At 46.8% G+C, this 13,724-nt stretch overlaps 1 protein-coding gene across 3 annotated transcripts in view; it reads left to right on the forward strand.

Annotated features, from left to right (window-relative positions):
- Positions 1-13,724, forward strand: part of GRAMD1B (GRAM domain containing 1B) — a 37,044-nt gene that overhangs the window by 21,581 nt on the left and 1,739 nt on the right. For 2 of the 3 annotated variants that reach the window (XM_009572283.1, XM_009572291.1), the window contains exons 7-18: positions 259-339; positions 2,498-2,613; positions 3,101-3,257; positions 3,948-4,137; positions 4,519-4,662; positions 5,345-5,463; positions 6,944-7,086; positions 7,761-7,864; positions 8,285-8,488; positions 8,715-8,805; positions 10,891-10,902; positions 11,232-11,339. In XM_009572283.1, the coding sequence (XP_009570578.1) occupies positions 259-339; positions 2,498-2,613; positions 3,101-3,257; positions 3,948-4,137; positions 4,519-4,662; positions 5,345-5,463; positions 6,944-7,086; positions 7,761-7,864; positions 8,285-8,488; positions 8,715-8,805; positions 10,891-10,902; positions 11,232-11,339 (1,469 nt within the window). The remainder of the gene's footprint in view (positions 1-258; positions 340-2,497; positions 2,614-3,100; positions 3,258-3,947; positions 4,138-4,518; positions 4,663-5,344; positions 5,464-6,943; positions 7,087-7,760; positions 7,865-8,284; positions 8,489-8,714; positions 8,806-10,890; positions 10,903-11,231; positions 11,340-13,724) is intronic. The other variant, XM_009572299.1, reaches the window with a different exon arrangement.

The raw sequence follows: 13,724 nt of genomic DNA on the forward strand, positions 1-13,724 counted from the left end.
TGGGGCCAGGTGGAAGATCCGCGTTATATAGTAGCACATCTCTAACGGAACTGTTTCTGTGCTCCCTTGGGTGAGAGGCACTCAGCCTCTCTGTGAGGCCTCCGTGAGCTTCAGTCTGTGCCCAAGAATTGGGCAGCTGTGCTGTATGGCTTGCTCAGTCCTTCTGTGAACTGTAGCTGGAAAGCCAAACAGGCTTGTCTCCTTCCCTTTTTTGGGCCTTTTCTGAACTGATTTTTCTCTCCATCTCTTCTCATTCAGCACTTTTTTACTTCCTTTGGGGCTCGAGACAGGACGTACATGATGATGTTCAGACTCTGGCAGAACGCTCTGCTTGACAAGGTACAGAGACCAGCACCTCAACGTTGGGGTGGGATGAAAGGGACGTGATGAATAGGTGATGCAGGAGCGTAATACCTGTGACTAATGTATATGCATAAAAAGACATAGGGACAGTAAGCACGTGTTCAGGCAGAGCAGGTACATAACTGCAAGTGCAATTCTCTCTTTTCGCATGGAATTCTGCCTCTGTACGGACATGTGTTGCACACACAGTAGATGCCACTTTGCCTCTACTGAGGTGTGGAAGCATGCGTCTCGGGAAGGAGGTTTTTTGAAGTCTGTAATTCCAGTGAAACAGCCCAGAAGAAAGCAGTTCAAAATGCAACAGAAATAGCTCACTGCACAGGCAAAGCTCGTAGTAAGTCTGTCCTTCAGAAGTGTAGAGTTCAAGATAGGACAGAAAAAGAGCATGTGTTCAGGGCATCCGAAAACCAAATGAGAACAATGGTGGGTGCAGGGTGCACTGCGTAAGGTCTCAGTGGGTTGGATTTTAAAATAAAGCAGGGATGTGCACCTACTATGCCAGAGACCGTATATATCCTATATTTGATCTGAGTATCTGTTCCATAGTCCGTTGCATATTTCTGGCCTCATTGCGGGAGTAAGACTCATGAACTGATCTTAGTGCTACCAGCATTTCGAGATGTTCTGGCTTGAGTTCATACCATACTGGAAGGCTTAAGTAATCAAGCACCCAGAATACCCTGTCCTGAAAATCGGGATAGTATTTAGTATGCAAAAGGATCGCTTTGCATTGGGCAGCTTGTGTTGCTACCATATGCTGTAATTTGATCAGCCTTTTAAAGTTCCTAACAAAATTCAGTGCCCTTGGTTTCAAGGTCAAAGCAAACGGGAATGAGATGTGGAGTGATAAAGACAGGAAACACTTCCAGAGCTCTTTTTCCAAATGTAGGATCCATGCCAGGCAGGAGAGAGGGAGAAAGAACCTAGTCCATTTTTCCTGATAAGACATGTGAATTGGACTGCATGTGGGAAGAAGGTGAAATAGAGTTAGACATTTTTCTGGATAAAAGTTTCTCATTACAGGTTTTTTCCCCATGCTTTTGATTATTGCTTTTGGGAGCTAGATTAAAAATTTCCTGCCTTATCCCATGCGGTAACTATGGGAAGAAGTACAAGCCAGCAACTCAGAAAAAGTTCACTAGATTTGTTTTCTCTCATTGCCAAGAAATCCTTGTCATTGATCATAAATTTCTCACGGATAAAAATCCATCCCCTTTCATCCCTGTACCACATATTAAAATCACAAGTTCTCCTGCCCCATTTCTTAAGAACCTCAGAACGCAGTCATATGGTGATCAACTGACCTGCATCCCTAAAAAGCTGGGCTTTTGTGAACGGTCTTGATAATTCATTTTCTCTTTTTAACTGGAAGTATATACAAGCTTTTCATAATAGTGTCTAGTGAGACAAACTCTTTTTGATTTTAAACTGCAACAGGAAATGTTTTTCTTTGTTGCTGTTTTACATCGTTTTCCCTGCAGCTGTAATTCTTTAGGCAGCTTTAATTTGAACAAACTTGGAGGGGAAAAAACCTCATAAGGCATTGGGGTTTGGTATAGTAGGAGACATTAAATGGAGGCACAGCAGAAGAGGCGGGGAAAACACATGTGGAGGGAAATGCAGGTTTACTGCTTACGTTATTACATGCACAGCATTGTAGTAGCGGGAAATCTCATTTTGTGTGCTGCTCTGGGTGCAGCCTCGTGTTGGCTTTCTGATAGTCTTAAGTAACATGGGATTCTGGCATGGAAAAATAACAAAGTCAAATTTTAGGCAGAACCTGGGCTGACAGTGAAGGCTTACTTGGTGAAAGGGCCTCTTACTGCTTGATGGGGACAATCTCTAAGCCAGCTTGGCCTAACAATATAAGGATACATACGCCTGCAGCCCTTAGCCAGCATGGAGCTGGGCCAGCCTGCCAGTTACACACAGTCCACCTTGTAGCATTACTGGAATTCAGAAGAGGTGAGCCCATCAGAAGGCTCTCGCCTCCCCTCATGGGCTGTGTCAGAATCTCTCACTTCACCTTTCAGGGCGAGGAAAGTAATACTCCTGACAATGGTAGTTCCAAAAATTCATTATATTTTAGTATCCTCAGGTGAAAATGTATGCTGTTCTCTGTTCCTTCTTTTAGCCTCTCTGTCCAAAGGAGCTCTGGCACTTTGTCCACCAGTGTTACGGGAACGAGCTGGGTCTGACCAGTGATGATGAAGACTACGTGCCTCCTGATGATGACTTCAACACAATGGGGTAAGTGAGGAGGAGTAAAATCTGCCTGTGATGAAGAAAAGATGGCCTCAGGAGAGCAGGAGTCCTGACATATTGCATACCTCAAACTGCTGTGTCCCTAGTGAGAGATCCTGGGTTCTGGCCAAATGTTTGCCCTTAAATGTGTAATGTCTAAAAAGCTGAAAGCGTACCATTTCCTCTTGGAAGTCAGTAGGGACTGGAAATGCCTGCCTCTGTACTTGGTGCACTAGATGAGCAATTCTGTAAATGCCAAAGCATCTCAGTCACAAGGCCAGTCAGCGTGTTACATGGTCAGAAAGTGCTGTTGCTTGTCAGTCTGTGTATAAACACTTGAGAAGTTTGGGCTTGATCTTCCCCACACTAAGCCGTTTCTGCTTCCGGTCAGACTGGAAATTTCACAGAAGTGTTCTTACTTGCTCTGTGTGTCCAGTTGTAGCTGTACTGAGAGGGGTAAGCATAAAAACCTGTGTTCTCTGTGGCGTCTCAGCTACTGTGAAGAAATCCCCGTGGAAGAGAATGAAGTCAACGACAGCTCCTCAAAAAGCAGCATGGAGGCCAAGCCAGAAGCTAGCCCTCAGCTGCCAAAGAAATCTGTCACTGCCAGCACATTGACATCTACGGGAAGCAGTGAAGCTCCAGCCTCAGTAAGTGTTTTTCCTCTGTTGCAGTGGGAGCAGTAATCCTTTTCTCTGGGATCCAGCTGGTAGTCCTTGAATGTATGAGGTAACTGTTTATCCTGCAGCTCCTCTTCCACGGCAGCTGACCACAGTCCTCGAGTCAGTGATATCTGTGAGCATGGCATTTGGCCAAGAAAAAGTGAGCAAAGCGTGCCTGTCCTAAAAGCCAGTAAACTGGGACTCTCAGCAGCAAGGGTGTTTTCCTTACTGTACTTTCAGATGAAAAGAAATGGAGTGTTGGAGATAAAAGGGTTATAATTCCTTCTCTGCCTTCAGTTATTCCTTAGGAAACAGTGTGTGCCCTCACAGTGTTACGGCAGAGCAGACCTTGTTTAGGTATAACCTCAGATTTTCCTAGCTGTGTAGGGGCCAAAACCAGTATTGTTTGTGTGCTTGTTTAAACAAACAAACAGCCTTGTGTATGGCCCAAGCTTGAACTGTATGTGGTTCTTTGAGAGGAGGTGATCTAGTATGTCCATGTATTTTACAAACACCGTATGGTAACCTTCCTCCTCTCTATATTATTTAATTTCCAGACATGTTGAGGCCCAAATGTTCAAAGGTATGAAAATTGGCCCACAGATAAAAAGTTTTCAGAAATAACCCCCAATTTCCAGGTGCTGATCTTGCCCGCATTATGCTCTCTCCTTGCTGCAGTTCGATGGCGTGCTACCAGAAGAGGAGGAGGCAGTGGCGGAGAGTCCTGTGGAAAAAGACCTTGGCATTGCAAGTATCATGGGAGAGAAGATAGAGATCATCGGCCCTGTGAACTCCCCTTCCCTAGACTTCAACGACAACGAAGACATTCCCACTGAGCTCAGTGACTCGTCAGAGACCCATGATGAAGGTATGCGGGGAAGGGTCATTCCATTGGTGTTGTTTTCAGCCTTCTCCCGTCCTTTCCAGTGAGGGACTGGAGCGGCAAATACTGAATTCCTTTTCTGGACCCTAAGAGTTCAGAAGATGCAAAGAATTCCCATCCTGGGCCGCAGAAGGCAAATGTGTGGGGTATTTGGAAGGATGTCCGTAAAATAACCCATGTTGTTAATTACACCTTTTGATGTTCCAACTATTGTCCTGGGATCAGTGGAGGAAAAGGGCTAGAAGTATCTTCTTTGGGTTCCTCCTTCACAAAGTAAAATACTGAGGTCCTGGTACTGTGAAAGCACAGCCTCTGATATTGGCAGGGAGGATCATGGCTGGGGCTTGCGGGCCTGTTTCTCCACAGGGGAAGTCCAAGCCTTTTACGAGGATCTGAACGGCCGTCAGTATGTGAATGAAGTGTTCAACTTCAGCGTGGACAAGCTGTACGACTTGCTTTTCACGGACTCCCAGTTCCAGAGAGACTTCATGGAACAGCGCCGGTTCTCTGGTAAGCTGCTGGTGGCAAAGCCCGATCACTGACGGAAACTGCGTTCCCTGCGAGGTAGAGAGGCCCGTACAGAAGGAAGGTCTCGGCGCATGCTTTGGAGGTGTAACTTTGCCTGATGATAGAGGGATTGGGTCATATTCTGAGCAGATCTTGGGACAGCTGTAGTCTGTACTGACAGTAATCAAAAGCAGGTAGAACCAGCCTTGTTTGGCTATCTAGTTTTATTTTCTAAGAGCTGGATCTAATTTTATGGAAGAAGCAGACTCTTTTATTTTTTAACATCAGCTGAGGCCTGATCCTGTGTTCAAGGCTTAACAGTGTGAGGAAAAAGCTCTTCTAGCTCCACACCAGACACTGGCACGGACTGTGCAGTTGAAGATGCAAAGAGTGTGTCCCTTGGCATGCTGTAGTCCTCCTTTCCCTGTAACTGTAGGTTTGCCGAAGGAGATATGTCGCCAGCCTTTCCTCCTTTCCCTGCACTTGAAAGAGGGGAAAGTATTCACATTTAGTACAGGACACCTTCCTTTCACGCTCAGTTGAGCTCTAGTACTTGTGCAGCCAAGCTCTCCAGGGGTAAGGAAATACTGCCGCGAGCTTGGTTATATGGTTACACCTTTTCTTAGGGAACTGACTCAAGATCCCTCTCCAATTACTTGAATGGAATATTGCTTTTTCCTCTCAGATATTATCTTTCATCCTTGGAAGAAGGAAGAAAATGGCAATCAGACCAGAGTGATCTTGTATACCATTACCCTCACCAACCCTCTGGCCCCCAAAACTGCCACTGTCACTGAGACGCAGGTATGTGAAAGGGGAGCGGGGTGTAATGCTGTGTAGAAACAGATCTGTGATTTATTGTCTTGTCTTGGGCATGCTGCTTTGCATGTTTTCATTCTCCCTATCCATTTTCCTTTACACATTTTTCTTGTATTAACTTGTAGTAACCCAGTATCGCTGCAAATGTGAATAGCTAATCTTACACTCGCACTGGATTGCATTGCAAGGAAAGGACCGTAAATTTTCCAGCCAAAGCAGATGAGTTTGTAAACCAGACAGCGCATTCTAACAACTGTGTTTGTCACCCATACTGGTGTTTTTTGAGCTGCAGTCAGTCCAGCAGATGTTATTCGTGAGCAGGGCACAAGAAAGTCAGATACTGTCTGTCCAGTCCTTCTCACAGCTCTACATAAAGATGTCCAGGCTTTTTTATTACTAGTGAGGACAACTAGATGACCTGTTTAAAAAGGTAAAAAAGGGGAGCATCTGCACTGCACTGGGAAGAGCCAGGCTAGCTGTAATCTAGTAGGGGCTGCAGCTAGAGAGGGAGGAAAAGACTCCTTCCGTGTCCAGAGATAGGTTCAAGTGGCCAAAGGTAAATACTGAGAGTTAGCTTGAGGCAATACTAAGAGGGAGCCAAGAAAAGATGGGGTGTCTGAGCATTACGTTTCAGGGAGAGGAGAATCCCAGCGGGAAGGTGTACCTTGTAAGGATGGGATGACGCGTGCTGTTCAGAAGCAAAGACTGTGTGCAGGGAAGATAAGAGAAGGAAAAGGGGAGAGCAAAGTGGTGGGTAAAGGGAACAGTACGCTTTCAGGCAAGCAAGGACGTGGCCTATTTTATTGTGAGTTGGGGTCAACCACTGAGGCACACTTTGCTGTGTTCTTGCTGCAGAGGTAAGTGGAAATAGTCTGTAAGAAAAGCCATACTTTTGCATAGGGATCTGCAGTTAACTGTGTCTGTCCACTTTGTGAGGTTTGTTCTGGGGCAAAGAAAGAAGCAGATCAGAAGCGCTTAAAAGAAATAATTGACACGTTTTTACAGTGTTTAGAATCGCAGAACAATTTACGCTAGAAAGGACCTCTGCTCAAAGCAGGGCCACCTCTGATTTTAGATCAGGTTGCTCCCTGACAAGCCATACATCAGTTTAATGAGAAGAGGTAACACTTGCAAAGGTCCCAAAGAACTGGTCCTCACGTGGCAGTGTATGTAACTAAACTACCTCTCTGATACAAAATGCTGGAGGTTGAGCTGCTGGAACTGAACGCCCCTTTTGAAATATGCCCTTGGGAAACATCTGAGTGAAACACTTGGTTTCCTCGAGTATGCCTTCCCTTAAAGGTGAGCTGTTCACGGAAAAATTGCAGAGATGGGGCTTGGGCATGGGTGGGGTCTCCTTATTTGTGGTAGAGCTGTTTTTGTAAAGTGCTAGTGAAGGTGCCAATCTATCAAAGCTGTGTCCTAACCAGACTAATAGTTGCCTTGCATGTTGTCTTTTATGCAGACAATGTACAAAGCCAGCCAAGAAAGTGAGTGCTATGTCATAGATGCAGAGGTGCTAACTCACGACGTCCCCTACCATGATTATTTCTACACCATTAACCGCTACACGTTGACTCGTGTTGCCAGAAACAAAAGCCGACTCAGGTACGCTTCTTGTGGGATAAAGAGCTTTACTGACGACCAAAACTCACCTTTGGGTGGGAGTTCTAGTGTTCGGTGTGTTAGAAGGGGTTGCGGAGAACTTAGCCTTATTTCTTTGTGCTGTTGCCAGAACACTCCTATCACAAAGAGTTACCGTAGGGGCAGCTGCCTACTGCGGTGACATTGAGCAGACAATAGACCCAATGCAGAGGAGTTACAGCTGGGTCAGGGAGAGGATTTACAGGCTTTTCTTGCCCCTTTCTTGGAAGCAGTGGTTTGCAAGGCCACTTGTCACACACAGTCAACTGCATGTGATAAGCAACAGGACATACTTCCAGGGACTGCGCCTCTGAGACGCACCTGGGGGGACAAGCAGAGGAATTTGGTACCAGACAAAGCTATAGGCTTTTGTGTTTGACTTCGGTAAGTTATCTAAATGTCTGCCTGCCGCGTGGTCGGAGGTCTCGGGAGTCCGAGCTCTCTTGAGGCCTTCCTGCCACTGCCTTTGGAAGGACTTTTCATGCAGTGCTTCTCCTTGAGAAACACGAAGGGCTGAGACCATTCCAGAAACAACAGTGTGCATGATTATTTCTCATGTTTACATTGATAAAGGATTGTGAATTGACACCGCCTCCGGGAAGCAAAATTGGGAGAATGACTTTCCCTTCTTCACACAGGGTTTCCACAGAGTTACGTTACAGGAAACAGCCTTGGGGGCTGGTGAAATCCTTCATTGAGAAGAATTTTTGGAGCGGCCTAGAAGATTATTTCCGTCATTTGGGTAAGAGTGGCAATGACTGGAGCTGCAGAAATGACCCACAAACAGTGGCACCTTTCATAGTTTATGCATGCCTCCCTGCAAGTGGGCAGCGTGACAGTGTGATACCCACTGCCGGCCTACACGGGGATCAGCCCTCGGAGTGGCTTATAAAAGGGGCCAGCCAAAGTTATTACCGCAGGGTTGGTAGCACTTGCTGGAATTAATCAGGCCATCAAATCCTGCGTTCTGGCAGGAGCGCAGTCAGTCTAGGGTCAGAGTTTGGCAAAAGGTGTAAGGGATGTGTAGTGTGTCCTCTGGCATAGGCCTCTTAGATCCTGCCAACTTCTTTGGCCCAGCAGCGTGCCATTAGAGGGCTTAAGTCTGTATCTCTGCTAGGCCAGTGCCACTTCTATTAAATGATTTCCCTTGCTGTCTCTGCAGAGAGCGAACTGACCAAAACCGAGAGCACGTACCTGGCTGAGGTCCACAGACAATCCCCCAAAGAGAAAGTCAGCAAGCAATCGACCGTGCGCCGGAGGAAACGGGCCCATGCCCATCTGCGGGTGCCACACTTGGAGGAGGTGCTGAGTCCCGTCACCACCCCCACGGATGAGGAGGTTGCACATCGAATCAAGCATGTGGCAGGTAAGGAACTGCAGACATCTCACGCTTGGGGATGGAGAGGTGGGTACCTCTGGAGAAAAACTGGAGCTGTGCTCACAGAGGGTTAATGGGAAGGGGGGCCAGGACTTTCCAGGGCAGGGAGGATGCATTATGATTGTTTGAGTGGGATGGAGGGGTGGGTAGAGGGAAGAGGGCTGCCCTCCCCATCGGACAGCATTTCCTCGCCTAAATGCATCTATGTCTTCAGGTTCCACTCAGACACGGCACATGCCTGAGGAGAGCCCCAGCGGCTTCCACCTGCAGAGTGTCTCCAAGCTGCTCCTTGTCATCAGTTTTGTGTAAGTGATTTTTTTTGCTTTCCTTCACAGTCAGCCTTTAAACAACTTTTGTCCTTTCGTGTTTCTGGCGTTCTGTGCTCCCTGTGCCAGTTTTTCCTCTCTCATATTCCTCTCTGGAATCCCAAACTTTGCACAGCACAGAGGAGAGAAAAGCAATGACAGGCAGAAAAGAATTAATTCAAATTTCGCCCAAATGCCCCATCAGCCGTTTTGTCTGGCTTGATCCCAGCTTTTGCCAGTACTTAGCTCGCCACTGGTCTGGCTCTGTAGGTTCTGGATCTTATTTTATCAGTGTCTCTCCTTTCCCCTCAGTTTTGACCTTGTTTTAACCAAATGCGGGCTTCGCAGACCTGCATGTTTCCGGGAGTCCTAAACGCAGGTCAGCTATACTGTCTGGGACACAGGCAATGTTGATAGTGGCAAGCAGGGCGAGGGGCAGCTGTGCAAGGAGAGGGGAGAAGAAATCCAACAAGTAGAAAGAATCTTTTTTACTTCAGGGACTCAGTTTAGAGATTTTCAATGACATCTAGAAATTGTGGGGTTTGGTTTTTGTTTAATTTAAAATAAGTCATTTAATGTAATCTGCCGACAAATTAGCTGTTATCATGAAAGATGACCAGGCAAAGCTCTCTGGGAGTTACTGTGCTATCACAACAGGGCTCAGTGTATGTGAAGAGTCTGTCTGTTACTTCTTTCCTCTGGTCTGGCAAAACTTATTTGTGTCTGGTCCTGGGTGGCGATTTTGATGAGAGATACCATCTCAGAAAGAAGCTGGACTGTTTAGAGATGATTTCTGCAAAATAAGGGTAGAAACATATGAAACAAGAGAGATTGGCATGATTTCACTAGTTCAGCAGCAAGAACTATGGTTTGGGTCCCTTTTCTGCCACCACCTTTCACAGTTGCTAGTCTTGGACTTGGCTGGATGTGCGTTCAGAATGAGCTGGGTATAGGTCCCTCGTATCCCTGTGGCTCAGTCTTCATGCCTAAACCCCAGTGTATTTACTGTTTCTCTGCCTCTTCGGCTGATGTTTGTTTAGCTTTCATTTGTTAGCCCTGTAGCGGTTGCTGGGCAGGCGCTGTGAAGTGGTACAGTCTAAGGGAGCAATCCAGATATGGCAGGTTTTTTTGTCACTTAGGGAAACGGAAGCATACGGTTAACCCCGGAGGAACAGCAGAACTTGGGCTCATTCTTTTTCTTAAGCTCCACCCACCTTTTAGTGTGGTGGGAAGAAGCTGAGATTTGTAGACTGAGGTTACTTTTCCGATTGAGCTCCTTTCTGCATTTCCTTTTCCCAGTGGGCATAAAGACTGCAGAGGTTTGCAGCAGCAACCCAGCTAGTTGTTGTAATGATAAGTACGGTAATGTAATGATGAGAAGATAGCCTCGTGCTATCTTCTGCATCTACATAGCTGAGATGCAATTAAAACTTTGGGTAGGAAGGCACAAAAGCTTTATGACAATCTCTCCTGACAGGCTAGTAGCTTAGCTTACGAGTGATCAGAGAGCCCTCCATAACGTTTTCAGAATACTCTTCTGGCCAGTTGCCATCCGCCTGACTGAATTGGGTGATAGTGGGCCATTCTTCCAGCAAAATAGCTGCACTATTTGGAGACAGGCACGAGCATGTTATTTTGGAATCTATTCCCCGAGTGTGGCTGACAGGAGGAGCGGAAATGCCCATGCGTGGCAGCGGGGGGCTGTATCTGGTCAAAGCACTGGTTTGCAGGGCGGCCCGCGGTGGTGTTCCCATCGCTGGGTGCGGTAGGAGTGCGTAAGGCTGTGGATGCATGCAGGCTGCAACGTGCATTTGCGTCAGACAGTGCCCTGCATGGGCATGCTTTGGGCTTCTCTGCAAGAGCTACACACAGCTCATCTTTTGCTGAGCAAATGTCACCATTAATTGCAGGCACACAGTTATTTGTCCTTCTTGCCTCTCTTTCCATTGTTCCTTTTTTCCCTGCCCCCCCCCATATATCTTTTGCACTATGAGCCTTCCCCGCTCAGCCCAGTTTCTCCTATTCTGTGTCAGTCTGTTTCTAACCTGCAGCTACTCCGTCTTTTCTCTTCCCTGCTCCCATTAGGATCTGTTTCAGGTACTGTCTCTCTCTTTTTTTACCTCTTTACTGTCCCGTTTCCCTTCCTTTCTCTGCATTCAGCACATCCACTCATGCAACCTCTTCTGTCTGATCTGTCATCCTTGTCTTTCTGTCTGTCCATCCTCCTTGCTCCTACATTTCTCCCACAAGGTGAAGTTTTGGGTTCTGATCACCTGGCCCTTACTCAGATTAAATTCCCGCTCCCATACAGCGTGGACCTGGGTCCCAGACACCTTCTTAAAGCCTTGGGCGTTTTCCCAGGCACGATTGGCAGGCAGCGGACTATGAAGTGCTCCTAGTAAACTGTCTGGTTTTTTTATTTCCAGTCTGGTGCTGCTGGTCATTCTCAATATGATGCTGTTCTACAAACTCTGGATGTTAGAATATACTACGCAGACGCTCACGGCATGGCAGGGCTTGCGGCTACAGGAAAGGTACTGTCACACCTGCTTTGTCTTTGCCTCTTCTTGCATGCTTCCTATGGCTGCTAGAGGCTATGGCTCCCAGAATGCCAAAGCCTTGGGCTTTCTTGTAGATTGCTTCCTTTTTGTGTAAAACAGATGAAGCAGATAGTTAGCTGACACTGTGGGGCCGTCAGCATTTCCAGATCTGAAACTGCTGAACGGTCGGCAGCAGAAGACAGCGAGTTAAGGCAACCTCAGCTTCTTCCCAGCATCCCATGTAATGGAGGATGCTGTATGAATAAATGTTTTGCAATCTTGGGCCAAGATTGTCACCTCCCCTCCTTTGATGGCTAAACTTCCCTCTGTATGAAAAGCAGTGTCTTAGAAAGAACCCTTTGTACTCAGAGGAGAATTTGGGCCTCTGACACACAATCAACTTAGGTAAGTGTTTTGAAAGGTGTGGGTCCAGATATGGGCAAGTTGTTAGAGCATGGGAGGAAGAGAGAGATCACTAGGAGGAGACAGGGTGCTCCTTCATGACCTAAGCGTTCCCTGGCAGTACTAGATGATAAGCAGTGAAGTGTGATTGTAGATTGACTTAGTTCCTTTAATAATTGGTAGCGTGAAACCTTGTCTAAGGCTTTTTGGACATCCTATTTCAGTATAGTGTCCACTTGGTGTGTGCTGAGATGCGTAGAGCTCTAGGCTGTATGGCAGCACTTCCCCTTTTCCTTTTGCAGAAATGTGCCAAAAGCCTCCAAACCAGACTGAATTTATTGTTGGGATTGGTCTTTATTACATGGACTCCCGCATCTTGTCTACGGTCAAAGGCAGACCTGCCAGTCTGCGTTTCCCAGGATGCGCTCCAGAGCACCTTTTTGTAGATGGCCTTTACAGTGGTGACCTGATGTCCCATAGTTGTTTTCTTACAATGATAGCCAGCAATTTTGTGTTTTGAATTCCTTCTGGCATTTTTAGGTGAATGCTTTTTTTTAACGTATGTAAGTAAGTGCTAAGTATCCTGCCTGAATCGCCTCTTCTCTATTTTCAGAGGTTGAGAACATCCCGAGTCCACTTTGCTAAGGTGGTTTTGTCCCCTTATGTCCCCTTGCTGGCTGCACTTTTGTGCCGCCACAGTTATTCCCTTGCTAAGTTGGGTTTGACTTTAAGCATCCATAGCCACATGCTACCGCCATAATGACTTTTTTGCATGGTTTGTCTGATGTTACGGGCTTTCTCATTTCTCCTCATTAGGGAAGGGAATTACCATTTTCCCCATAATAGCCCTGCTACTTTCCCACGGATAGATACATTAAGTGATTTTGCCTGCTTGATCTTCTTCTGGCACTCTTGGTATTTATTTGGACAGCTACAATGTAGTATTTAAGCATAGGATTTATATGCTGCTTGTAATGTGCATGTACTGGAATTATATGGGTAGCTCTATTCCACCCACCTCCCCCGCCCCCCTGCACAGGTAACTTCATTGTGTTGCAACCGTGATTGCTGTGGAAGTAGACTGAACCCATCTGCTGGGTCAAAGGCCAGGTGTGCTCAGAAGCATTCCGCTTGAGGCTCTGAAGGCATTTTTTTCCATATCTGGTTCTACTGAGACTTAAGTTCTCTGTGGGCAAGGGCAGTCAGCAGTCCCCTAAACTAAGTGTACCAGTCCTAAGTATGTAGCCTCTCCCCTCAGACAAGGAGAGGAGTCTTTATTAGTAGCAGAGTGTTACTTATTAGAGACTAGAATTATTGACCATGGGGAGTGGGTCCATTTTCTTTACTTGTGTTGGTTTTTTATTGATATGCTTAATTAACATTTCTTTGTTTTATCTCCAGGTCTGGAGCCAGCTGAGCAGGGCAGATGCAAGCACTGAAGGCGCTGAGGGGAGGATCGCCAGGACTGGCTGCCCAGAGCTTCTGCTCAGGGCAGTGTGATGGGCCTCGGGCAGGACGTGAAGCTTGGCTGGGCTGAGGCAAGGATAAATCTCAGTCAGGCAGAGCGACGCGAGGAGCGCAGTCAAGGCAGTTAGCGCGGCAGCAGCACCCCACTCTGCCCATTTGCTAAAGGTAAGAGGGGAACAAGTTAGACTATTACATGACATTGCCAGGGAGAAAGGAGGAACTTACCCAAGAAGTGAGTTCTAGCTGCAGATGAGCTCTCACTAACACAGGGACTTCCATAAAGGAGGCTTGAAAATCCCTACTGTAGCCTGAGAGGAGGGATTCAGCTATGTTAGAAACCAGCAGAGCCCAAAGAGGTAAGCAGAAGACAAAGTAGGAAAGACTTTTAGCTATGTTAGAAAGTAGCACGACATAGCTATCTGAACTGGGGGTATGCAAAAGTAAAGAGCCATACCTCTCAGGAGAAATGGGCAGAGTGGGGTGCCACTGCAGCGCCTTCATGCTGACGCC

Source organism: Fulmarus glacialis, unplaced genomic scaffold (assembly GCF_000690835.1).
Source record: "Fulmarus glacialis isolate BGI_N327 unplaced genomic scaffold, ASM69083v1 scaffold42600, whole genome shotgun sequence".
Lineage (NCBI taxonomy): Eukaryota > Metazoa > Chordata > Aves > Procellariiformes > Procellariidae > Fulmarus > Fulmarus glacialis.